The sequence below is a fragment of the Eublepharis macularius genome, chromosome 3 (assembly GCF_028583425.1).
Source record: "Eublepharis macularius isolate TG4126 chromosome 3, MPM_Emac_v1.0, whole genome shotgun sequence".
NCBI classification, from domain to species: Eukaryota; Metazoa; Chordata; class Lepidosauria; order Squamata; family Eublepharidae; genus Eublepharis; species Eublepharis macularius.
This window is the reverse complement of record NC_072792.1, coordinates 10,222,714-10,249,485: the sequence shown is the minus strand read 5'-3', so window position 1 is coordinate 10,249,485 and position 26,772 is coordinate 10,222,714. Positions and strand designations below refer to the sequence as shown.

Below are 26,772 nucleotides of genomic sequence, written 5' to 3'. Positions count from 1 at the left end.
TCTGTTAAGGGTGTGTGGAAACAGCCATACACCAATTTCCAGCCTTCTAACCTGTGAAGTGGGTTTAAAAACATTCGGCAGTGCAATGAGCTTTTTCGGGAACCGGGCCCAGACGTTGCTCATTCCTTGATTTTCAGTGAAATGTGGCTGCTCCAATATTTTCTATAATGGGTTCACGGCGAAGACACAATGAGCAAGTGATTCCTTGAGCAATCAAGTGCCGTTGTCTCTGCTAAAATATATAGTGGTCTGAAAGCATTCTTTATCACAAGCTATCTATAATTGGACAGAGGCGAGGAGGGGAGAATAACAGTTTCTCCGACATGTCCTAAGCCTCCGGCATGCGGGACTCTCTTGATGAGAACAATCAAGCCCAAGTGCTACTTCTGACGCTAAATTCCATCTTTAATTACTATTGATCTTGACATAAATAAGCATCGATAAACAAATAAGAGCTCCATCTATGCTCCGATTCAGTGTTATTAAAGGCAGCAGTGTGGAATCTGCATATTTATATTGGACGAGGTGCTTTTATTTTTCAGTTAGGCAAAGCAATTAAGCGAGTGAGATTAGAAAACTGATTGGCAATAAATCCAGAAGGGACATTTGTTTCCCCCTGTTGTTGAATAACGCTTTACGTTCTCGTCAGGGGCAGGCCAAGACATTTTGATGCTTGTGGTAAAAAAATCGGGTGGGCCTAGGATGCTTCTGACCGCTTCACCAATGGGAACAGTCCACAGGGTAGCGCTCTTGCACAGGTTGCAATGAAATGAATGGAAGTGGGACTGTGCTAGCACTGGATTGTGCCCCGTCACATCTTTTGGGATTCTGTTCTGTGGCCCTTAAGGACACCCAAACTTTTGCCACTGAGAGCCAAGCTACAAGTGATGAATTACACTTGCCTGGCAAGTGAACAGACTCACGTGTATTCCTCCCTGTTCACTTGCCATTCACTTGCGCGAAGCACAAGTGAATGGCAAGCGAACAGGGAGGAATACACATGAGTCTGTTCACTTGCCAGGCAAGTGTAATTCATCACTTGTAGCTTGGCTCTGAGGCAGCCCTCTCACCCTGCTTCATGACTAGTTTTGCAGATTTTTTTTCCTTTTCATTACTCTGACTGCGCCAGAAGGTTGCTGCCATTAAATTACAAACACATGCAACAAAATGTTATGCATACTGGAAAGCTTGCTATGGGGATACAGGACCAAGGAGAGTCCTGTATTCCCTCTCCCCTCCTGTGACTTTTTGGAGGAAGCTTCTAGCAGCACCTCTCCCACTGCCAGAGCTGCATCTTTGAATGTGTCCATCTGCCACCCCACGAAAGGGGAAAACGCAGGGAGACGGAGTTTCAGCAGAAAAGCAATCAACAGAGAAAGGGTTACGCATCCTCTCTCCGCTCCCTTCTGAGACACCTTACATGGGGATGTTCAAGTGTGGGGAGATGCAATGTTAGCAGGGAGGTGTAGTTTAAATTTCACCACCCCTTCAGAGAGGCAAAGTTGAAATGAACAACCCTCTGAGGAGTGATCTCTAACGGCTCTTTTAAACTACACTTCCCGGATAACAGTGTGTCTCCCTACATTTGAGCATCCCTGTGTATGATGTCTCATGTAGAGAAGCTCTGAGTGCCAAATTATTTATTTTCCAGAGTGACCTTTTTGGGGGGTAACAAAAGCCACTGTCAGATTTTTAGACTTTTGGACACATAATCGTTTCTGAAGACCAGGAGAAAGAAAACATGGATGTGGTCTGAATTGTTTAGAAGACAGCAGTGCGTTAGAAAGGGAGTGAGCCTCAGCAAGTCTGCTGAGAAGTAAATGCCATTTCACCACAGCAAAGAGGAGCCACAAAATACATGACAAATATCATTATATTTCTTACAGTAAAGAATCCTTGTACATGTGCTATTTCTGATACGTCTCGGGGCTAATTTAAGCAAGAGCATGCAAACAACCCTCCAGGTGACGAGATGATGAAAGGTGGGTGATGAGGAAGAAAGAGCAAAGCAGGGAGTCAGTAAACTGAGCCTATATGCAGACATAATGTTAAGCCTACATTCAATTAACTTATGTGCAGGGCTTTTTTTCAGCAGGAACGCGGTAGAACGGAGTTCCGGCACCTCTTTAAAATGGTCACATGGGCGGTGGCCACGCCCCCTGATCTCCACACAGAGGGGAGTTTAGATTGCCCTCCGCATCGTGGCACAGAGGGCAATCTCAACTCCCCTCTGTCTGGAGATCAGGGGGTGGGGCCACCAGCCATGTGACCATTTTCGCTGAGGGCAATTTAAACGTTAAAAAACTCCTCCCTTGTTCCAGCTGACTCAAAGTGACGTCATTGTGCGGTCCTGAGTTCCACCACCTCTTTTCCCGGAAAAAAAGCCCTGCTTATGTGCAAACTTTTTGTCCCGGCCTGCTGCACCTGATCTCGTTCCTCCCTGTCCCTTCTTGCATGCAGAATCCCAGTTAGAAATCAATTTGACCTACCATGATGCCCTAGGTATCTAGGTCCCTATACCCCCCTGGCACGGTGGGGGGTCCTGGCACTTACCTGGTGTTTTCCTGTGAGTGCACTGTGTATATGCATGCTCCCGGCACCAATGTGATGACGTCACCTCTGGGAAGTGACGTCACTGCACAGGCAGCAGGCTTGCTCTCAAGCTTGGTGCAGGGCCAATCCAGCCCATTGGGGGTCAAAACTGGCCCCTGCGAAGCACAGAAGCATGCTGTTGCCTCCGGAACCCATTCCCCATGTCTTTCCCCCTTGTTGACCAGGTAAGCGGTGGCAGGAGATTCTCCACCCCCAATGCAGCTGCACAGATTAAACCGAGATTGCTTAATTCCAGTTGACCCACACACTCCCATTGGTACATTACAAGTAGCTAATAATATGCTCTATATGGAAAGGAAGATGGAGGAGTAAGGTGTACGTATTAGCCCAGTGATTAATTCGGTTCATGTGCATGTCAGTTTAATGTCCGGCTTAACATGATGTCAGAATGCATCCTGAGAAAGGGCTGGAAGTGACTCTTTTTAGGATTCCTGTATCCACAACCAGAACCAAGAACTAGTCACCTAAATTATGATGCTATCATTGCAATCCTAAACAGAGTTACTCCAGTCTAAACCCATTGAAATCGATGGATTAGGATTGCGCAGCTTAGCATTGCACTGTATATGTGAACTGGAGCAGAGACTGCAGTTAAAGCATTACAGTTAGACAGAACATATTTGCACAAAATGCAAGAATAAGAAAACAAGGTTGTTACCTGAAAATTTTCCTTCTTTACAGCGGGCCGGTCCACAGATCCCAACAATGGGTCTTTGGCCTCTCCCTTGCTGTTCTGGAGGAAAATTGGACCTGTGAGTTACAGAAAAGGAAATGCCTCATGCCATTCTCTCCCCCACCCCCACCCCCAGAAAAGTAAGCAAAAAAAATCAGGTTTCTGTCTCCATGTGTGCTTTCAAACAACAGAAACATACTGGTTTCTGAAATGTGAATTTCAGTTCTTCAATATTAAAAAGTTACTTAATTAGATTTGTGAAATGTGCCAAATTTACAGTTAAGGTAAGATTTCACTCCATTATTGATTCAAAACAGATTTCTCTAAGCGCACTCAAATTTGCAACATACTCTTCCCGTCATAAATTTCACAGCAGGATATTTCACACCCATTTCAGGAGACCCTGTTCCAAGCCCTCGGCTTTTGTCGTTTTCACCTTCTGCCTTGACCCAACTTACTGTGAAGGGATACAAACTCTAAGAAAGGCCTCGTCCCCTTTTCTATTAAATAAATAATGGAACTCTCAATGAGACCATGGGAAAATATTATTAAGAATATTTTGCCAAGTCTAAGAGCTCAGTCGTATGCCCGTTCTTTAATATATTGAAGTCAACGAAGTGTGGCTTCTTCAGTGGACTTAAAAGCGCTAAGCTGGACTTCTTATCCTTCAAAAGCTTGTTGAGAAGGTGGGCTGAAACAAGGTGAGTAATAGCTTGGCATGTCCATGAGTCAAATTGACTCACAAAGCAACAAAAACAACAACAATTCCATGCAAAACAACTGGTCGTCTGAACTGGCTCCAAGCCGGAAAAGTCGAGGTGGACATTTAAGTGCACCCAGGCACTCCATACGCAAATAATTTCAAAATCTCTGTTCTGTTTGCAAAGGCTGAGATATCTGAGATATCTCTGAGATATCTGAGATATCTGAAGCGTCTCTGGACAGAACCAAGCTATTGCCATGAGTTTGAAGATCATGGCCGTTTCCACACGTCTTACCTTGTGCCGGCACATCGCGGAAGACAGCATCTTCACACACAAAATCGTGCCAGGAAGACGCTGTTATTGCGCGAAATCACACGAGAAGACGCTGTCTTCCGCGATAACAGCGTCTTCCTGGTGCGATTTTGCGTGCGAAGGACGCTGTTTTCCGCGACATACCGGCAAAGGGAAGATGTGTGGAAACGGCCCATGTCAAGTAGAGATGCGCCACAGCTTTGTTACAACTTACAAGTGCTCCTTTAAATAATAGATGCTGAGTTCTGAATCTAGGGTCCTGGACTTAAAAAAACAGGAGCTCTACTACTCTAGAGTCCTTCAATCCCAGTCCTCAGCTAGAAGTGACTTGCATCTTCTCACCATATGGTTCCAACCTCCCTCCAAACCTCCATTTTGATCTTTCTGCTCTCGTGTGTGAACAAAACCCATTACGATTTATTTTCTGCCATTTTGTATTTCCTAGGACCAATCCCTCCACAAAGTATATTCATTTCCCATCATTATCTGTATATCAATAAAGCAGTATTAGACATTGTGTGTATATTACACATATAAAATAATGCACATTTAATGTATAAATACCAACAGGAAAAAAATTAAGAACCAAATCCATTTACAAAAATATAAAAAAGGAGTAATAGAGGGAACACTGACTCATACCCAGTTCTGACTTCCAATTCACTATTCCCATAAATTTATCCAAGTGGCATGGGGGCTCAGTGCGTTGCTAGTATGTGGTTGGTTGTAACATGATCAGGACTTAGCCAGTTAAACCCATCTCAGCATTTATTGATAGTTATCTTCCTATTTTCTTGGGTTTTAAAAATGGAATTCTGCCAAAAATTTTGTAGGGCATGTTGAGATAGATAGGGAAAGATAGCTGTGATGCTCAGAGTTAATAATAACATACTTTGTAAACCACTCTGAATGGGCATTAATTCGTCCTGAAGGGCAGTATATGAATCAAATGTTGTTGTTGTTATATAAATCAAATGTTGTTGTTATTAAGCTGTTCTGAGTTCAATTTCAGATCTGGCTAAGCTATAAATTCACTGAGAATGCTATCTATCAGCCCCTCCCCCCCAAGTAATAACGCTTGTCCACCTTTCAGGGGTGGTTGTAACAGATCATTGAGACAAGCCATTCACTGAGTTCACTAACGGAAACCTCTATATAATTATGAAATATTTTACAAATTAGCAAAGGAAGGGCTCGTATGCACACCTACACCAGCAAGAAACGTTGGAATTGCCTTCCATGCTCAGAACATAGAACGGAAAGAAAGACTTTCTCTGAAACAGGAGTGTAAAGAGGACTCTTCACAGAATCACAGAGTTGGAAGGGGCCATACAGACCTTCTAGTCCAACCCCCTGCCCAATGCAGGATGAGCCTAAAGTATCCTTGACATCCAGCCTCTTCTTGAAAACTGCCAGTGAAGGGGAGCTTCACTGGCAGGGGGCAATGCCCGCCCCTGCTTTCACCCAGCTGGGATCAGGAGCAGAGCACATGGCCATGCCCGCCCCCCCCCCTCTCCCATCTGGGATCAGGAGTGGAGCAGGTTTCAATGCCCGCCCCTCCTTTACATGACTGAAACCAGGTGCGGAACAGGAGGCAATGTCCGCTCCACCTTCACCTGGCTGGGATCAGTAGTGTAGCAGGTGGCAATGCCCACCCCCTCTGTCACTTGGCCGGAATCAGGGGCAGAGCAGGTGGCAATGTCTTCCCCCTGTCTTCACCCAACCAGGATCAGTCACGGAGGAGGAGGCAATGCCCACCTGCCCGTCCTCCCCTTTCTAGAGCCCATTGTATTTTTTCCCACAACGAGCATTGTTACTAGTCTACAATATTTCCATACAGAATGGCACTAGAGCCATCATCAGGCAGGCCTGGCCTGAACAGCTGCCAGGGTTAGAACCAACCGGGGCCCTGAAGTCTGCAGGGACTTACGACCAGCACTAAAAAAAACCCGGCACTTGCAGAGGTGGAATTCTCCAGGAATTACAACCAGTCTCCAGAACAGAGATCAGTTCCTCAGCTTTGGAGAATGGATACTATGGAATCACACATCCCTGCTGAACCTTCACACACTTCTCCCACTCCAGGCTCTGCCCTCAGATCTCCAGGAACTGCCCAGCCTGGAGCAGGCAACCCTATTGATGCCGTACAGCAATGAGAACGTGCTCCAAAGAGCGCTCCTGCCTTGACATGGAAGCATGCAATCATAGGATTGGCTAATCATATGATGCAGTCATTACAAGCAGCAGCCTAGGATAGGGATGCCAGGCAGGGCTGTGGGGAGGGAGGATGCTGTCAGATGATGACATGATGTCACTTCTGGGGAAAATCTGGAAGTGAGGTCAGGCCTCTCGAGAAATAACCGGAAACTCTGTGATAAAAGCATAGTTTCTGGCAATTCCTAGAGAGGCCTGACATGATTTTTGGGTTTCCCCCCAAAATGCTGCCACATGATAGTGATTTGTTCCCTCTTTTGCCAGCCATTGGAGCAGTACTGGGAATCCTGGGAACCCTGGCCGCGGAGAAGCCATGCTGGAGGAGCCAACCTAGATGCTCCATGTAATTTATAAATGGAGTCTTAATGTGATTCCGCACACGTTGGTTAATGCACCTCCAATCCTCTTTAGAGATCATTTGGAACTGAATTTTTCGAGTGTGAAACAAAAAATCCACTTCCAAAGATAGCTAAAGTGCATTGAAAGTCCATTATCCAACGTGTCTAGACGAGACGAGTTTAGACCCAAATATGGTCTGTTTTTCCAGCCAAACACTGACACATATGCCTCTTTGTTTATGTTCACACTAGCAGATTTTAAAATGTCTGTGAAACACAATTATGTTTGTTCTATAAAAATAAGAGGAAAGAATTTTAATATGTTGGGTTCCAGGAAGGCAGATGGTATATCAAAGCCATAAACAACAGATACTCCTGCCTCGCAAGATATCGGATTTATTACTATGACGATTCTAGTGAGGTTCACAATAAACCTTTTTTTTTTACTACCAGACTGATCTGATAGACAACGCAAAATCCTAAACTTACAATACAACCCTAAACAGAGTTGCTCCAGTCTAAGACCATTGAATCTGTGTATGAATCTGAAACTGTTGAAGAAGAGAAGGTAGAAGAAATTACAATATGCTCCTGGATCTATCTTTGGTTGTCAGAATCCAAAGAAAAGCAGAAAAGCTTGAAATCCTGCACTACAACAAACTGACTGCTCTTACAAGCAAATCCAGATTAGAGGACAGAAATGTATTTACACAGGGCTTTTTTTCTGGGAAAAGAGGTGGTGGAACTCAGTGGGTTGCCCTTGGAGAAAATGGTCACATGGTCGGTGGCCCCGCCCCCTGATCTCCAGACAGAGGGGAGTTGAGATTGCCCTCCGCGCCACTCGGCGGCGCGGAGGGCCATCTAAACTCCCCTCTGTCTGGAGATCAGGGGGCGGGGCCACCAGCCATGTGACCATTTTCAAGAGGTTCCGGAACTCCGTCCCCCCCCTTTCCAGCTGAAAAAAAGCCCTGTATTTACATATTTACTTCATTTATACCCCACTTTTCTTCCCGATGGGGACCCAAAGCAGCTGACATAGTTCTCTACTCCTCCATTTTATCCTCACAACAACCCTGTCAGATACATTAGGTGGAGAGTGTATGACAGGCCCAAGGTCTCCCAGCAAGTTTCCATGGCAGAGCGGGGATTTGAACCTGAGTCTCCCAGATCCTACTCCAACACTCTAACCACTAGACCATACTGGCTCTGGAAATAAATTATGGAAATAATGAAAAACGTACAATTTTGGTAGCTTTTTAAAATTCACACACTTCAAGGTGGAATAAGATAGCCAACTCCAGGTAAGGCAATTCTTAGATATTTGGGGGAAGTCTGTAGAGAGCAGGATTTGGGGTGGGGAGGGACCTCAGCAATAGGGCTGCCAGATCCCCTTACCCTCCCAGTGGGAGGGGGAACCCAGCACTCACTTTTTGGTCACACAATGATGTCACTTCCGGGAAGCGACATCATCATGCAGGCAGAGCGGGGTGGGAGGTTACCATTGTTTTCCTCTATAGTCTTCCTTGGTGGTCCCCCAGTGAAGTACCAACCCTGTTTAGTTTCCAGGATCTGATGAGATCGGGCTATACCATGCTGCCTCCCCTCCATATAAAGAATAAATAACAATTTGAGGCTCATGATGAGTTTGCATGAAATGGGAGCACTAAGAGGGAGAGCCAAGAAAGGAAAGTCCTCTTTTCATTTCAGTCCCTTGATTCTGCAGAACCGCCATCCATCCACACCTTCTCTTGGTTCCTTACCCAGAAGTTTCGGAGAAGTTTAATGAAAAGCTCACCATAATGCCTCGAGTTTTCTCATCCACAGCCATGAAATCTACAAGCTTGTTTATTTCAACATGGCAGCTGGTGTAGTGCAGTAGCAGTTCCAGTGTCTGACTAGGGCCGTTTCCAGATGGCTTACCTGCCTCCGGAACGCTGCGCCATGTTGCGGGGAAAACGCGAAATATCGCGTTTTCTTGTGCGAGTTTTGCGCGACGTCACACGACGTCGCGCAAAACTCACGCGAGAAAACGCGATATTTTGCGTTTTCCCCGCAACATGGCACGACGTTCCGGAGGCAGGTAAGCCATCTGGAAACGGCCCAGGATTTAGGAGACCCGGGTAAGGATAAAACGGAGTTGAGGAAAATTATGTAAACCACCTTGAGTTCCCCACTGAAGAACAAGAACGAAGTAAGTAAATTACAGTAAAATCCTAAACAGAGTTACTCCAGTCGAAGCCCACTGAAACCAATCTGTAAAATAAACATTATTTTATGTTTTTTTAAAATTATTAGCACCCTTTCTACCTTGCAGGAACTCAAGGTGGCTTACAATATGAACATAAACATAAACAGGAATAGGAATAGGAAAATTAAAAGAGGCTTTCACTTGGGATCCCTCCTTCTTTGACTCTTCCTTTGTATGGGATTACTCTTACAATTCCTAATCACAGGCATGCTTTTACACTCGCCAGACTAGACTTCTTCTCGACCACAGAGCTGAAGGGGCGTTCTGCCAAAAGTCCATATTCAGAGTGTTTGTGTGACTGCCCAACCGGTGCAACAGAGACACTGGACCACCTAATATTATTCTGCCATCAGTGGGAAGCCCCTAAATCCCACTGGATTATTCCTGCATTACTTACACACCAACCTCCCCTGGAATTATGGATAACAGTAACCCACTGTTGGCAGATTCTGACCCAGAGTTAATGCGGTAGGTGGCAAAATATATAACAATAGTAAACTCCAATAGTAAACACACTGAAATGTTACTTGCATTACTTAGAAAAATGAATAGGAGAAGCCTGAATGTATATTTCTTGACCCTGTTTTAAACATTTTCAATGCATTGGTTTTATATTGTGGATATGTGTGTTATAAGTTTTGAGCTTGAGACCTTTGGTCAAATGAGCCAATAAATAACAGAAAGAAAATAGGGTATAAGAACATCGGTGCTGGAGACTGCCCGCAAGTCAGAGTTGACTTAAGGCGATCCCTGGTGAGGTTTTCATGGCAAGAGACTAAGAGCCAAGCTACAAGTGACGCCTGACATAGGTTGGACACTTGTCAGCTTCCCTCAAGTTTTGATGGGAAATGTAGGCATCCTGGTCTTGCAGCTGTAATGGAGAACCAAGCTGTAAAACCAGGACGCCTACATTTCCCATCAAAACTTGAGGGAAGCCAACAAGTGTCCAACCTGTGTCAGGCATCACTTGTAGCTTGGCTCTAAGAGAAGTGGGTTGCCATTGCCTGCCTCTGCAACCCTGGTCTTCGTTGGAGGTCTCCCATCCAATTAGTAACCAAGGCTGACCCTGCTTAGCTTCTGAGATCTGACGAGATTAGAATCACCCAGGCTATCCATGTTAGGACATAGGAATATTAACAAATAGGAATATTTTTTAAAAAATAGGAATATTTAGTATGTACACGTTTTTGTGACAGAAGCAATGTTCTGCGCTTTACAGTATAATGACAAACAGTGGTATGTGGTCCTGTTTCACAAACATTATAAAACTGAATACTTGAATTGTAACATTAGAGGGTAAATTCCATCATCCAAAAAGCCAGTGACAAACTGAACTCTACATTTTCTGACTCGCACAAACAGAACCTTCTAGAAATTGCCATTGAAACAGTTGGAGCGACAAGGTTTCATCCTTTACACAAGCAATGTTGCAGCAGTTCTTTGATCCAAAAAAGTTAGAGAAGCCGTGCCCTCAACAGTGATAATGATGTATTAGAGGAACATTCCCAACAGGTTCATTAGCGCTTGACCAGATGGCACCACAAACTATGGTTTTCCAGATTCACTTCACTGAAAGCATTATTGCCCCCAGGTGAGAGATTTCCTGGATGAGGTTAGATAGCTCTTGTCTGGATTTATGAGGAATCCGTGTTTAGTCCAAAACTTCAAATTGCTGTACAAGTATCTCTTTCTAGGCTCTGCCTGGCCTACACCCCATTGAGATCAGGCAAGAGGGCTGGAATATGGGAGCTCTCTCATCGACAAGCTCGGCCACAAGATAACCACGTCAAGATTTCTCACTGCCACCTAGGGTTGCCAAGTCCCCTTACCCTCCTAGCAGAAGTGGGGGACCCCGCATTCACCGTCCGTTGTGTTTCCTGGGAAATGACATCATGTCAGGCTCATTTGGGGCCTAAATTGGCCCGTTCGGGAGGGCAGGAGTGCTCCCGAGTCCTGAATGACATCATCCCCCACTCCCACCTTTCACCTCCCACCATAGCTTACCTGACCAGTAAGGGGGGCGGATGGGGAATGGGCCTCCCGGGGATGCTCCTGGGGCTAGCACGATGACATCACTGATTCAAAGTGAATGTGCTCCCCCATGTTGTGTGATGATCTCACTTCCCAGAATGACAAGGAGCAACAACAAGGTAAGTGTTGGGTCCCCCCCCCCCAGTAGGAGGATAAGGGGACCTGACAACCCTACCAGGAGCACACCCGGAAGGCCTGTTCCCTCGCCTTGCCCCCCCCGGCCATGTGAGTGGTGATTAGGGATCCCAGAACCCTGGAGGGGGTGGGGGATTCCCCCATCCCCGCTCCCCCACCCCGCCCCCACTTACCTAACCAGCAGGGGGCGCGCACCTTCCCTGTGGCCTCCCCCGCAGCGCTGCGTGCTCCTGTGCACAGCAGCCACTGGGATCAGGCCCATTTTGGCCCAGATCGGGGCCGCTGCGGAGCACGGGAGTTCATTTTGGGGCAATGCGGAGTACAGGGGAGCTGCTGCGCTCTGCAGAGCCCCCAAACGGGCCCATTTTGGCACAAATTGGGCCCGTTTTGAGGCACTGTGGAGCGTTCCTGCGCTCTGCAGTGCCCAAAAACGGGCCCGTTCTGCTTTGGATCGGGCCTGTTTTGAGGCACTGCGGAGCACAGGAGCACCCCCACGCTCTGCAGTGCCTCAAAACAGGCCTGATCCATGGCAGAACAGGCCCGTTTTCAGCACTATACAGCCACATACACTGTGGACTGGAGGGAAAGCAAGAATGCGTGTGAAGGTGTTTTGGAGAGGCTTTTTCTTACTACACTGAGTCACCCCTGCAGTGAGCCGTATACATTTCCTGCAAAAGACTCTGAGGGTCTCATGATAACCCAAACAAGCCAATGGCAGTGCTGTCTTGCGGAGCGCTCTGCTGGCCCTCCATTGACCTTTCCCACTGTAATGTTACCAGACTGGCATGAAACGGCAGAGGCAGTAGCATTACTATAGTTTCCGGGATGTAAATACCAGGCGAGTCGTTGCTTTGATTCCATTGGAGATCCGGGTAACTTCCGCTGCAGATTTGATCATGAAAGAGCATTATGTTGAGCCTGCTGTGTTCATTCTGCGCTAGGACAAAGCCTGTGTTATATTTTCAAAATAAAACACTGCTCTTGACCGAAGAGGAGGTCTGGAAAAGTCTCTCTCTCTCTCTCACCTGCCTACCACTGCTGATACGCAAAAGTATACCTTACAACCAGGGCTTTTTTTCTGGGAAAAGAGGTGGTGGAACTCAGTGGGTTGCCCTTGGAGAAAATGGTCACATGGCTGGTGGCCCCGCCCCCTGATCTCCAGACAGAGGGGAGTTGAGATTGCCCTCCGCGCCGAGTGGCGTGGAGGGCAATCTCAACTCCCCTCTGTCTGGAGATCAGGGGGCGGGGCCACCAGCCATGTGACCATTTTCAAGAGGTGCCGGAACTCCATTCCCCTGCGTTCCCGCTGAAAAAAAGCCCTGCTTACAACGCTTAACTTTCAGGCATGTAATTTAGCTAGGTGGATATAGTTTCAAATTATTTCTCTCTCCCCCCCCGCCCTCTCTTGTGACTCTGTGCGGTTCAGCTCAAGACGAATGCACAGCAGCCAATTTGCAGCTACCCAGGGAAAATGTGAGAACATAAAAACATTCCCTCCCCTTAGCTTCAGAAAGAGCCCAGGGCTTGGGGGACGCAAGGATTAGTAAATCTGATGCCATGCATATGCTCGGATTGCAGCTGCTTATAGACAGACCTCTGGCATCTGTCTCTCTGCGTTAAAGCAGGCTTAATTGTATGCATCTCTCTCTTCGGGGTGCTGCGTACATGAGGAAATATAAAATCAACACTTATGAGTAATTCTGGGGCTGCTAATATTCATATTTTTTTAAAGAAAAGGCTGAACAGCGAATTTTGCCCTGCCGTCACCGTTGCTCTGCATTACTGCCCCTCTTCTTCCTGACCCCAAATCCCCAGCCTTCTCAAAAATATATATATATTTCTTGCATCGGAGGAAATGGGTGATAGATATCCCACATAATACAATCTCTGTCAGTCTCAAATATGGATGTGGGTAACACGTTTCACTAATCTTATGAAAACAATTTTTATTTCCCTCAAGTGTCTTCAAATGGTACCACTTGAGAAGAAATCTTCAAACGAGCTTCAAATTCCAATTTAAGCAAAATCTGACAGTAACGCTAAGACGTGCGCATCTCCCTTGAGCCATTTTGCTTTATTTTTCCCCTCCCATCTTTTGGCTTCTTCCCTCTTTTGCCTGAGAAGGCACCTCCGAATTCATTTCAAATGGCACGGTTCTGGTGGCAAATAGAGTCCTTTTGGTGCGCTACAGTTCTTTTTGCAGTACGCACTCATGTAGTGGCCACTTCGGAGTTTAAAAGAGAGAACTGTTCTTTTGCTTATCAGTTGAAGCTTCTGGCTGAGTACACAAGGAAATGTTTCATCTGGCATACTCTCCCCTGTTCCTTCTCACTTCATTCATCTCCAGTCTTTCCTCCCTCACTAAAGCGAATTACACAGGAGCAGGGAGAAAGGGGAACCCTCACTTGCAAAGCTGCACATAAAGTGTCTTCAGGTGACCAAAGGGAATTCCCCGCACATCCCTTGGCAACAGAACACGGCATCTGGAGAGATTCATGGAGCAATTCAGCAGCCTCTAGTTGAAGAGCCAGTAAAATATACCAATGCAAGCCAAACAAACACAACCTAACCCAATCAGATCAGCCAACACACGATCCACATTGATCGTGCCACCCCCCTGGCATCAGATTACACAAGAGCGTTGGCAATTGTTGTTATTTCCAACTGGAAAATTCAAAAAGCCTCCTGCATAAAAATGCCCCCTTCTGCAAGGAAGGACAAAAACCGCTGAAGCTGACAGCTCTCATGAATTACAACGGGCAGAGGCAAAATCCGCTCAAGTTCTTCTGTTTTATAAAGCTTATTACTATTCACATTTGCTCTCAAGTCTATAAGCTTTAAAAACCTCCCTCCTTGTAGCAGTAAGTCATTTTGTAAAAATGACACCTTGTACGTTCTCCTCCCCCCCTCTCTCACACACACACACACATGCGTGCACGCACGCACACACAAACACTCCCCCCCCCCCACCATGACTTTCCCTGTCAATATGGTTCAGCGTGCAACAGTCAAAACGTAGCTGTGCACACCATTCTCCTCCATTTTTTTTCTGATGAAAAATAAAGATACATTTTCTATTGCTTCGCGGATACACTGCAAGGGTTTCTCTGAGAAGGTTGTTTCCCGTCTTTTCTGTGCTTATCTGCCTTGTTCGAAGCAAAATGCAGGAGTTGGCACCAGAGTTTGCCTCTCTTGGCATGACAAGATCACTTTCATTGTTGGCTTCCCCCCCCCTTTCACAGCCCCCCTTTAAGTAAAATGCATTCAAATCTCCATATGGGGACAAACCAGAGGGGGGGGGTCCTACTCTGTCTATAGAGTAAAAATGTCACCCTGGACGTCTCCTGGGCCGATTCCAGACGGCCCTCCCCATCCCGAAACGTCGTGCGTTGTCGTGTGGAAAACGCGATATTTCGCGTTTTCCGCACGACGACGCGCGACGTTTCGGGACGGGGAGGGCCGTCTGGAATCGGCCCTGGAATTGCAACTGATCTCCAGGCTACAGGTATCAGTTCCCCTGGAGGAAATGGCTGCTTTGCAGATGGACTCAGCGGCACCATGAGGTTTCTCCCCTCCCTAAACTCTGCCCTCCCCAGGTCCCACCCCCAGGAATTTCCTAACAGAGAGTTGGCATGCTAGTCACTCTGGATCATGAGATTGAGGGCTAATTGTAACCAAGGTGGCAAGACTGCGTGGCACTTCAGGCTAAACAAGAGGGCTAACAGAATAATGCTGCTTTACTGGACAAAAAATTACGTGACATAGAGCTAAACTACAAGAGACGAATTACACGAGGATGCTCACGTGAAGGGAGCTGCAACGTTAGCCGGGAAGCTGAGTTTTAAAAGAGATCGGAAGGTCCAGTCAATTTCCCCTCTCTACAGAGCCAGCAAAGATCGCGCCTCAGGGGGTTTATTTCATCTTCGCCTCCTAGAAGGGGAGGTGAAATGGACAGAGCCTTCACCCTCCAGTTTGCAAGATCTGAGCAAGTCTCTTAATGATAGGACGTTTGGGAGGTCTTTCCTTCATAGAGTCACCGTTGGCCAGAGGTGACTTGATGGCACATGACATACACAGGCTCAGAACCAACAGAAAATTTCCGTGAACTGCCAAGTTCTTGCCTCCATCCTCCCGCTGCAGCCCAGAATGCACCTGCTCGATGCTGTTCCCGGGAACTTCCCAGAAACAGTATTTAGGGGACACTGAGGGCTGCAGCAGGGAGGAGGTGGGAAAAAAATCCTGCTTTGTGAGTGGCAATCCTTCCATCCCAGAAAACACTCCAGAACACAGAAAATGAGCATGTGATTAAGATGTGGAATCTGCTACCGTAAGATGCATTGATGGCCACGGGCATAAATGTCTCCAAAAAGGGATTAGAAGGATGGAGGAGCGGTCTATCAGTGGCGATCAGCCAGGGTGACTAAAGTAAGCTCCATGTACAGATACATCTGAAGAAGTGAGCTGTGGCTCACGAAAGCTCATACCCCAGCACAAATTTTGTTAGTCTTATAGGTGCTACTGGACTCTTGCTTTTTTCTACTACCATAGACAGACTAACACGGCTTCCCACCTTGAGCTATCTCCACGTTTGGAGGCGCTATGAATACTGGTACCAGGAAGCAACTTCAGGAGAAAGCCTTAGGTTCTACTGGTCCTGCCTTCAATTGTAGCAGCTGGTCTATCATGTGAGCCCAGACCTGGATAGCCCAGGTGAGCCTGATCTCATCAGATCTCAGAAGCTAAGAGGGGTTGGCCTTGGTTAGTAATTGGATGGGAGACCTCCGACAAACACCGGGGTTGTAGAGGCAGGCAATGGCAAACCACCTATCACTCTCTTGCCATGAAAACCCCACCAAGAGTCACCATAAGTCAGCTATGAATTGAGGAGGGTCTCCACCACCACCATCATGTGAAGTCTGCGCTAGATCTACACACTCTGGTTCATTGGGTTTTGTTTGTGCCCTGGACTGCCTTGAAGATTCCTAGTTTCTGCCACATCAAACGGAACTGCTGCCTATCTTTGACTCTCTGCTTACACCACCTTTTCCTCCTGTCCACCCCCCTGCCTCTATACAGGATGGCAAACCGGGAGAAAATTCACCACATGGATGTCAGGTGGGGTTTCCAACTCTGATTAGGGGGATTTCTAGAGATCTGAGGGACCGTAGAGTTGGGAGAGAGGTGGAAAGTCAGCAGGGACGTGACACGCTCCAAAGCTGCCGTTTTCTTCAGGCGCCTTGATCTTAATAATAGTAATAATAACATTTGATTTATATACAGCCCTTCAGGATGACTTAACACCCACTCAGAGCGGTTTACAAAGTATGTTATTATCCCTACAACAACAATTACCCTGTGAGTTGGGTGGGGCTGAGGGAGCTCCTAGAAGCTGCGACAGACCCAAGGTCACCCCGCTGGCTTCAAGCGGAGGAGTGTGGAATCAAACCCGGTTCTCCAGATTAGAGTCCTGCTGCTCTTGACCACTACACCAAACTGGCTCTCTTTGTGGTCTGGAGAGCAGTCATAATTCTGGGAGAATTCTGGGCCCTGCTGGAGGTTGGCAGCCCTAATGCTGAGGGGACTCATCTCTATGCTGGATGGTCCATTTGCCTCAGTAGTGGAAAGCTGGTAGTGTGGCAGGATCCCCTCAAGGACCCTTGCCAGCAGATTTGAAAGTGTTTATACAAGAGGAGGGGCCATTCGATGGACTAGCCGCTTGCTAAAATGGACTCGCTTTTTACAGAATCACTGTAATTCAAGACGGGAAATATCAGGGACTTCTATGTAGGATTAACAATTCCAGGTTGGGAAAGTCCTGGATATTTGGGAGTGCAGCCTTGGGAGAGTGGAGTTTGGAGAAGGGAGGGGCCTCAGTGGGATACAATGCCATAGAGTCTACCTTCCAGAGCAGCTATTTTCCCCAGTGGGACTGATCTCTTCAGTCTGGAGAATACTTAGCTGCAATTTTAAGAAGTCTCCAGGTTCTAACTTGAGGTTGGCAACCTTATCACTGAGTGAATCACGTCTCAGATTCACGAGGTGTTTTGTTTTTTCTTTTCCAGATACAGCAACAATGGAATGTAACTGAGATGAGTAATCCATATTATTCAAATGCCATCTTCTGGCCCCTCCTCCACAATCCGCCCATGCCTGGCTGACGTTACATTCCTAGTTGCTAATTTCCTAGAGCACAAACAAGAGGAAATGCCCTGATAACAGTCCTACAGTGCATGTTTCAAAAAAATCTTCTCTTATTCTGATTGTACGCAAGCATGCTGCCCGTGCCCCCTCTCCCCGCCGGATCTGCACCATGTTCAGTTTTGGAGACAGACAACATTTAGACCCAACCAGGACCTCTTCTGGGACTGAAGCCCAAGCTCACTGACCCTCAGGACAGATTGCTGAGAAGGTCTGCAGTAGATTATGGGATATTACTGGCAAGCAGCAGAAGGCCCTGTGGGTGGCGAATGCTGAAAAGAAGCTGGCTAGAAATTAAAGGCGGAAAAGGATAAAACGTTGGGAGACGGCAAAACGAAGGGGAGAGAAATGAATACAGCTGGGGATGATGAACAAACAAAAAAGGAAAATGGAGCTTCAATGTTGCAGCGGGAGAGGGAAATTAAAAAGGGTTACAGGTGATGGGAGGAAATAATGCATGAAACAGATCCAACAAGAAGGACAAAGGTGGGGCTGGAGGCTTCTGAGCATCCACAGAGGACTCAAACAGGCCTCTGCATAAGCTTTAGGATATTTGGCTGGGCTGTATTGAACTGGTGATGGGATACATCTTTGGAGGTGGATCCAGATCCCCTTCGAAGACCATTTTCTGTTGCAAGCGTCTAGCAACGGGGTGGTGGTGGTAGAGCCAAACTGGTGTGGAGGAGAGAGCAAAATGTCTTCATCTATTCTGAGAATAGGCAGGAAGGCAGTAGGAAAAGGGGAAGACCTAAAATGAGACAGCTTGACTCAATAAATGCAGAGGAGTTAGCCGTGTTAGTCTGTAGTAGCAAAATCAAAAAGAGTCCAGTAGCACCTTTAAGACTAACCAACTTTATTGTAGCATAAGCTTTCGAGAATCACAGCTCTCTTCGTCAGATGCATCTGACGAAGAGAGCTGTGATTCTCGAAAGCTTATGCTACAATAAAGTTGGTTAGTCTTAAAGGTGCTACTGGACTCTTTTTGACTCAATAAAAGAAGCCATGTCCTCCAATTTAAAGGATCTGAACAAGTCTGTTAATGAGAGGACGTTTTGGATGTCTTCCCTTCATAGGGTCACCATAGGTCGGAGGCGAGGTGATGGCACATAGCGCACACATCCTGAGAGTAGAGAGACTGATAGAGAACAGTTATATCTCACTTTTCTCCCCGATCCGGGACCCAAAACGGCTTCTCCCCCCCTTCCTCCCTCCCCCCTCTACTCAATTCTCACAACAATAAAAAACCTGTTGAAAACAGATTAGGCCAAGATAGGGTTGCCCATCCTGGGGGACTGGGGACTGTGGGGGGAGCACGCGGGGGGGGACTTATCTTCAGATCTCTTCCTTGTAACAACAACAACAACATTTGATTTTTATACCGCCCTTCAGGCCAACTTAATGCACACTCAGAGCGGTTTACAAAGTATGTTATTATTATCCCTACAACAATCACCCTGCGAGGTAGGTGGGGCTGAGAGAGCTCTGGAAAAGCTGTGACTGACTCAAGGTCACCCATCTGGCTTCAAGCGGAGGAGTGGAGAATCAAACCCGGCTCTCCAGATTACAGTCCTGCCGCTCTTAATCACTACACCGAACTGGCTCTCCCCTGGAGAAAATGGCTCCTTTGGAGAGGGGAGTCTATGGCACTATAACCCACTGATGCCCCTCCCCAAATCTACCTTTTCCAGGCTCCCCCCCCCAATCTTCAGGGATTTCCTAAACTGGAGCTGGCAACCCTACTATGGGCCAGTCGTATTCTCTCAGCTAAACCCACTTCACAGGGTTGTGAAGACAAAATGGAGAACAGAACAAGGTGAGCAACTTTGGGTCCCCCTTGGTGAAAAAAGCGAGATATAAATTAAGTAAATAGATCAATAAATTCCACATGCCACTTAGCAGAAGGGAGTTGCCTGCAGGGGGTAACCCGCCACAGAAGGAAGGATCCCCCTTTTCTGACAACATGATTACTCCTCAGAAGGAACTATAAAGCAGGGCCGATTCCAGACGGCCCTCCGCATCCTGAAACGTCGCGCGTCGTCGCACGTAAAACGCGAAATATTGCGTTTTCTCGCGCGAGTTTTGCGCGAGGTCACGCAAAACTTGCGCGAGAAAACACAATATTTCGCGTTTTCCGCGCAACGACGCGCGACGTTTCGGGATGGGGAGGGCCGTCTGGAATCGGCCCGGGTCAGCTCCATAAACTCTTATAAACAACTGTATAGGCCTGCTTTGCGTGCCAAAATTGCTTTTCCTGCTGAAACACAAAAGGGATTTTTAAAACCCAGATTTATTAATATTGCTATTGTTATTACAATGTGTTTTGGGACTGTTTTCCTACCCACATTTCACAGTTTCTTTCCCCTCCCACTGAAACAGTATCTTCGTGGGTCCCGAAAGAACGAAGACTAGGGTTCAAAAGTCCCTCTAGACAAACTCTGTTCCAAGGAGCCAGGCAATCGCGCCCTGACCCACCACAGAGCCAGCAACGTAATTTCAACTGAAATGTGCCAGAGGGCGGCAGAAATAGCAGCACAAAGATACCAGCTGCCCTCCCCTGAAGTTCCACATGGGCACTCCAGGCCATTTGGATTGCAGGAAATTGCTTTCTGACACGACTGTGGCCAAATCCAGATTGGGAAGTTTCTGGAACTTTTAGGAATGGAATCTGGGGACGGGAGGGACCTCAGGTTAAATTAAATCAAAAGAGTTTTCTGCTAAACATTAGGAAGAACTTCCTGACAGTTAGAGCGGTCCCTCAGTGGAACAGGCTTCCTCGGGAGGTGGTGGGCTCTCCTTCTTTGGAGGTTTTTAAGCAGAGGCAAGATGGCCACCTGACAGCAATGCTGATTCTGTGGACCTGGGCAGATCATAAGAGGGAGGGCAGGAAGGGTTACATCAGTGCTTAGTTCTCACGGCCCTTCTCATATGCCCAGGGTAAGGCCGATCGCCACCTTGGGGTCAAGTAGCAATTTCCCTCAGGCCAGTTTAGCTGGATCCTGATGGTGTTTTGCCATCTTCCAGGCATGGAGCAGGGGTCACTGTGTGTGTGTGTATGGGGGGGGGGGAGGTAGTTGTGAATTTCCTGCACTGTGCAGGGGGTTGGACTAGATGACCCTGGAGACCCCTTCCAGCCCTATGATTTTATGATTCTGTGATCAGGGGCCATAATGCCACAGAATCTGCCCTCCAAAGCTGGCATTCTCTCAAGGGGAACTGATCTCTGCAGTCGAGATCATTTGTAAATCCAGGCGATCTCCCCCTGGAGACCGGTGTCCTTACCTACGGCAATTCTGATTGGAATGACCAATGTTTCGCCTATGATGCCTCTCTCCCAGTCATGGGAACCAGGTGTATGGGTAAGTTAAGATCCAATGCGAGCTTTAAGGTACGGCTGCTGGAGTTTCAAGCTCTCACTGGCCCACCTCCAACTGCCCCTGCTCAAGGAGAGCGGAGTAAAAAACACCCATAATTCTCAGCCACTAGCTCTCCGATTATCTCCTCTAGCAACAACATTTGACTACTAAATGCCCTTTACTCTATTAGGCATAATAGCCTTAATAGAAATGACCCTATCAAAACATACCTCCCCCACCCACCAGATTAGATGCTTGCTAGTCAAGTATTTCCAGTTCAGAAATTAAGCTTTTTATAAGCAGGTTCTGTGTCCCAAACCAGGGCCGTTTCCACACGGCTCCCTGCTGCTCGTAACAACCCGGAAGATCGCGCAAAAACGCGGAAGATCGCGTTTTCTCGCGCGAGATTTGTGCGACGTCACACAAATCTCGCGCAAGAAAAAGCGATCTTCCGCGTTTTTTCCCCAATATTCCAGGTTGTTACGAGCAGCGGGGGGCTGTGTGGAAACGGCCCAGGTGGACCAGAGAAAGCCAATGCTGATATTCGACTTTATCAAAGGATCTGAACCTTACAAGCACTTGAAGCCGGCAGAGAACAAATCTTTCCTCAGCTCTGCTGCCTTGCAGGCGGCGACGGGTGTGGGGGGGAGAGAATTATTTGCTTCCATTTTAAAAGCAGAAATGTTATTCCAGTGAAAGCAAAGGAAACAAATAAGGAATCACAGGCAACAATAATGAATGCAATGAATGGAAACTATTAACGACCAGCGCCGTGCCCGTCCTCTCTGCCCACCAACCAAGGAACTCGCCGCGCTTGTGTGTAACGTCACCGGAATACGGAATGAGCAGCTCTGCCTCCTGCCAAAAGAGCTGAAGCGATACCAGATGAAGCCAAAAGCAAGAGCAATCACCCTTTCCTTGGCAAACTGTAGGCAGAATTAGATTGATAACAAACCTCATACCCAGCCTGCCTCCCCGACTGGCCCATCTTTTTCTCCTCTCTGATGTTTTATCCCCACAACAACTCTGTGGGGTAGGTGAGGCTGACAGTGTGTGACTGGCCCAAACCTCCATAGCCGAGTGATGATCTGAGTAGGTAAACACGGGAGCAAGCCTAAGCAGTCGACTTACAAGTTAGAGCTAAGCTACAAGTGACGCCTGACACAGGTTGGACACTTGTCAGCTTCCCTCAAGTTTTGATGGGAAATGTAGGCATCCTGGTCTTGCAGCTGTAATGGAGAGCCAAGCTGTAAAACCAGGATGCCTACATTTCCCATCAAAACTTGAGGGAAGCTGACAAGTGTCCAACCTGTGTAAGAGCCAAGCTACAAGTGATGCCTTACACAGGTTGGACACTTGTCAGCTTCCCTCAAGTTTTGATGGGAAATGTAGGCATCCTGGTCTTGCAGCTGTAATGGAGAGCCAAGCTGTAAAACCTAAAGCCTACATTTCCCATCAAAACTTGAGGGAAGCTGACAAGTGTCCAGCCTGTGTCAGGCGTCACTTGTAGCTTGGCTCTTAGTTTCACTCAATGGGGCTTATTCCTAGGAAAGGGCCATTATGAAAGAACCAGAAAGTTGCCGACAACAAACACAGCCACCCCACTGGAGTTGATACCTGCTGCTAGAGATGGACGCTTTGGGTTTCCGATTCGGGTTAAAAACCCGAATAAGACCCGATTTGGAAAGATTTGGGAATTGGCCCCAGTATTGCTGAACCGATTCGAGAATCCTGAAGCAAAACTCTGCAGAGAGATTCGTATTGCGTTGGGAAGCTTTGGGCAAAGCGGCAGCAGCTGCAGCACTTTTCATGGTTCCTCCCCCTCCTATCAGGTGAAAAAAGCGGCAGGGCGGGAAGTTTGAACTTTGAAAGCAGCACTTTTCTTGCCGCTTGCAAGCAGCGAGAAAAGTGTTGCTTTGAAACTTCCACCCTGTTGCTTTTTGCATCTGATGGGAGGGGGAGAAGGGGGTTCTCTTCTCCCCCTCCCATTGAGTAAAAAAGGCAGTGGGGCGGGAAGCTTGAAAGCAACACTTTTCTTACCATTTGCAAACGGCAAGAAAAGTGCTGCTTTTTAAAAAAAAAATTATATTTTATTGGAAAACAAATATACAACTTGGAATGGTGCTGCTTTGAGCTTTGGTGTGCATTTAAACACCCAAATTGTTTTCCCACTTTGCATAAACCAAAAGCAGAAAACCCGAATCTTTTTTGGATGCACGCCCCTACCCGCTGCAAGAGTGTGCTTGCTTCTGGCTTGCTTTCATCATCAACCCTCAAGCAGTCTGGCATCTGCCTATTCATCTGACCTGTAGAAAAGAGCAAGAGTCCACTAGCCCCTTTAAGACTAACAAAATTGTTGGTAGGGAATGAGCTTTCATGAGCTACAGATCAATTCTTCAGTATCTTCTGAAGAAGTGAGCGGTGGTTCACTAAAGCTCATACCCTATCACAAATTTTGTTATTCTTATAGGTGCTACTGGACTCTTGCTCTTTTCTACTGCTATAGACCAACATGGCTACCCATCTTGATCTATCCGAGCCCTAGAAACTATACTTATTTTTTCATAACAACATACAAAGAGTGAAATTACCAAGAATAACAATATCATTCTTCCTGCCCAATACTTGTTTAGGTTCCACCTGGAGCAGGGCGACTCTTAGCTCATTGGCCTAGTCCCACTCTTGCTGTGATGGACAAAGAAGGGACCATATCCTCACTACAAATTCTTCCAAAATAATATTTGATGTTCGGGGAGGGATTCTCAGCTCTCCACCCTTCTGCTCTTAGCTCTGCCAATCTCCAGATGCCATAGGCAGTTGCAAAGGAAAAGGACTTGCAGAGGGTTTGTGCTTGTGGGATATTAAAAAACAACAAAGTAAGGCTACACGCAGTGCCAATACATAACATGAAGGCAGCTAGAACTGCAGTTTGAACTAGGTCTGCAGGTACCCTGTGCTGGAAAATAAGAAAAGGAACCAACATTTTGCAGCACACACATTTGGCAGTTTTTAAATTCTTCTGATAATGATGGACCACAAATGGTGCGTTATGCACATATAAAGCTACATTCCAATCCTTGTCACTTCCTGCTTCCGAGATGATGTCAAACACGGGGAAGAACCAGAAATTACAAGAGACAGGGGCCGTTTCCACACTACTCACCTTCAATCGGAACGCCGCGGAACATTGCAAACAAAACCCGAAAGATAGCATTTTCTCGCACGAGTTTTGCGCGATGTTGCACAAAACTCACGCGAGAAAACGCTATCTTCCGCATTTTTTTCACGACGTTCCGATTGAAGGTGAGTAGTGTGGAAACGGCCAGGGACCCCTGATTCATCAACCCTCTCTTTGCTTGTAATGACTAGTTTAGCTAAGGTTCCCAACACTGTGTCAGCAAATGCTAAGATCGGGGGGGGGGGGATGCCTTGGAAGAGATGATGTCACTTCCAGGTGATGCTCTAGAGAGTAGGGGAAATTTCTAGAACATCACAACTTTTTCTATCGTTCCTCATTTCCTCAAGGGTGAGCAGTGGGCCTGGGAGCAGGTAATTCCCAGCCCCAGGTTGGTAAATGGAAGGCCTAGGTTTAACCTACACTGGGGTTGCCAGATTTCCCGACCCCCTGGGAAGGAGGTCCAAGGCCTGGCATCTACCTTTTTGGTTTCCCCTCTGGGAAGTGACATCATTGGGTGGGTCATGTTCTTCCCTGGGAGTACTCCCGTGCTCTGCAGGGGGCCGAACTGGCCTGATTCAGGCTTGAATCAGCCCGAATCCAGCCCGAATCTGCAGCGCATGAGAGTGCACCATACCATCTGGGAGCATACTGTGCTGCCCAGGAGCACACCCCTGGGAGGCACCTCCCCACACACCAGCCAGCAAGGTAAGCACCCCCAGAGGGGGACTGAGAACCCTAACCTACACACACACACACACTGCCACCAGCCAACGAAGCAAGTCGGGAAGAATGCAATGATGCCATGTCGTATGTCATCAAGAGACATCACAATGAAGAGGACAAAGTGGGACGGGAGTGCAGCATAATGTCTAATTCTATCCATAGCCTACATATTGTCAACTATAGCTTCTTCGCAACCTTAGGGGCTAGAAACTTGCTTTTTAAAGCTGTGCTTCTAAGAAAGTTAAAATCTGATCCCAATCCCTTGTTTTTAGCTTTCTATGCATTCATGCAGTATCCTGGCATATATAAACCACTTCCAGTGAAGGTTAATGGGAATAGAGGAGTGTAAGCCTGTTTAGGATTGTACAGTTAATATAATTTCTAGTATGTTCTCTTCACTCCATTATGTGGTAAGGGAGCAAAAGAAACAATTTGTCACCAGCTGCTTCTTACAATGCCTGATTAACTTGTGAAATTCACGACCACAAGCCAATGTAATGGCCATTGGGTCAGATGGCTTTTGCAAAGAATTCAGCAAATTTGTCTACAGCCATGAGCAAGGACACATGAAGTGGAACCTCTCTGTTCAGAAATAATATATTTTTGTATACCAGATATTGGGAAAACAGCGAGGAAAGACGGTCTCCTTTGTGCCCTGTTTGTGAGCTTCCATTCATATCTACCTGGTTGCCACTGGAAACCAAAAACTGGACAGATGGACGCTTAGTCTGCGCCAGAAGGGCAATTCTTTGGAGACCGTCACTGACCAGAACTAATGCCTCCCTTTTAGCTACACTCTGTGCTACAGCGTATCTACCTAGCAGTAATTAACCTCGCATTGATTCCCAGGATAAAAGTATCTTTTAACATCATGGTGTATGTAGAATTGCACAAAATCAGGTACTTCGTAAAACAGAGGTGAAATGCATATGCATTCATGGCTCTTGGCTTAAAGAAGAGAGACCAGTTAGCAAAATAAAACTGGAAAATGGCCTCCGGGAAATGTGCCATAGCCAGTGCTGGCACTGGCACTCCGACTAGAAGGGGACTGCTGGAAACCAGAAGTGATGACGTTACTGGGCAATTGCTAAAAGAATCCCTCTCCCAGAACTAAAAAGGCAATTGGGCCTCAGCAGCAGAGCTGAAAGGAAGCTTTGGGTTAGTTGTAGCAGGTGCAGGGAAAGCCAAAGCAGACAAACGGGAGACTGAGGGCCAAGCTAGAAGTGACGAATTACACTTGAATGGCAAGTGAACAGACTCACGTGTATTCTTCCCTGTTCACTTGTGCTTCACTTGCACTCCACTCCATCACTACATGATTGAGTGGACCGCAAGTGAACAGGGAAGAATACATGTGAGTCTGTTCTCTTGCCATTCAAGTGTAATTCGTCACTTCTAGCTTGGCCCTAAGGTGGTGGGAAGATGGGGGTGGTCATTGGATAATGGTGTGACATCCCTTCTGGGAAAACCTGGAAGAGATGCCACAGCTCTCTAGAAATTGAAAAAAAAACTCTATGGTACAACCACAGAACTCTGAAAGATGTGTGACATCACTTCCGGGTTAGCAAAGAAGTGATGTCATATCATTGCCTAGTGGCCATTTTTAAATTTTATTTTTCTCCCTGGTGGGGAGCAGCAGCTGGTGTGGGGAATCCCCCACTCCTACCAGGAGGTTGGCAACTCTAGCCAGCAGCAACAGAGGGTGCAGTCTCAGCGATCCAAAGGATTTCCCTGAAGTTACCCGGAAACAAGCGAGGCACCCCCTCGTGAGACACCTTAGGGAAAGTAGCAAGGACAGAAACGATGGTGGAGGCTAAGGAGGGCAGTGGAGTAAGATGCCATACGATCCACCCTCCAAAGCTAACATTTCTTCGGCAGAACTGATCTCTGTGGTCTAGAGATCAGTTGTAATTGTGGAAGATCTCCAGGCAAACCCTACTTGTATGGGCGGCCAAGGAAAATGCAGCTACAGAGCTCCCCCCCTTTTTTTTCAGCAGCAAGGAATGTTCTCTTATTAGGACTTCTTGGCTTGTTTCGCTGTTACAGATTTCC

The 26,772-nt window shown here is 47.0% G+C and overlaps 1 protein-coding gene across 1 annotated transcript in view; it reads right to left on the bottom strand.

Annotated features, from left to right (window-relative positions):
• PCDH17 (protocadherin 17) overlaps positions 1–26,772 on the bottom strand; it is a 220,694-nt gene that overhangs the window by 11,941 nt on the left and 181,981 nt on the right. Inside the window, exon 4 of the mRNA XM_054973509.1 lies at positions 3,272–3,346. Coding sequence (XP_054829484.1) covers positions 3,272–3,346 — 75 coding nt within the window. The remainder of the gene's footprint in view (positions 1–3,271; positions 3,347–26,772) is intronic.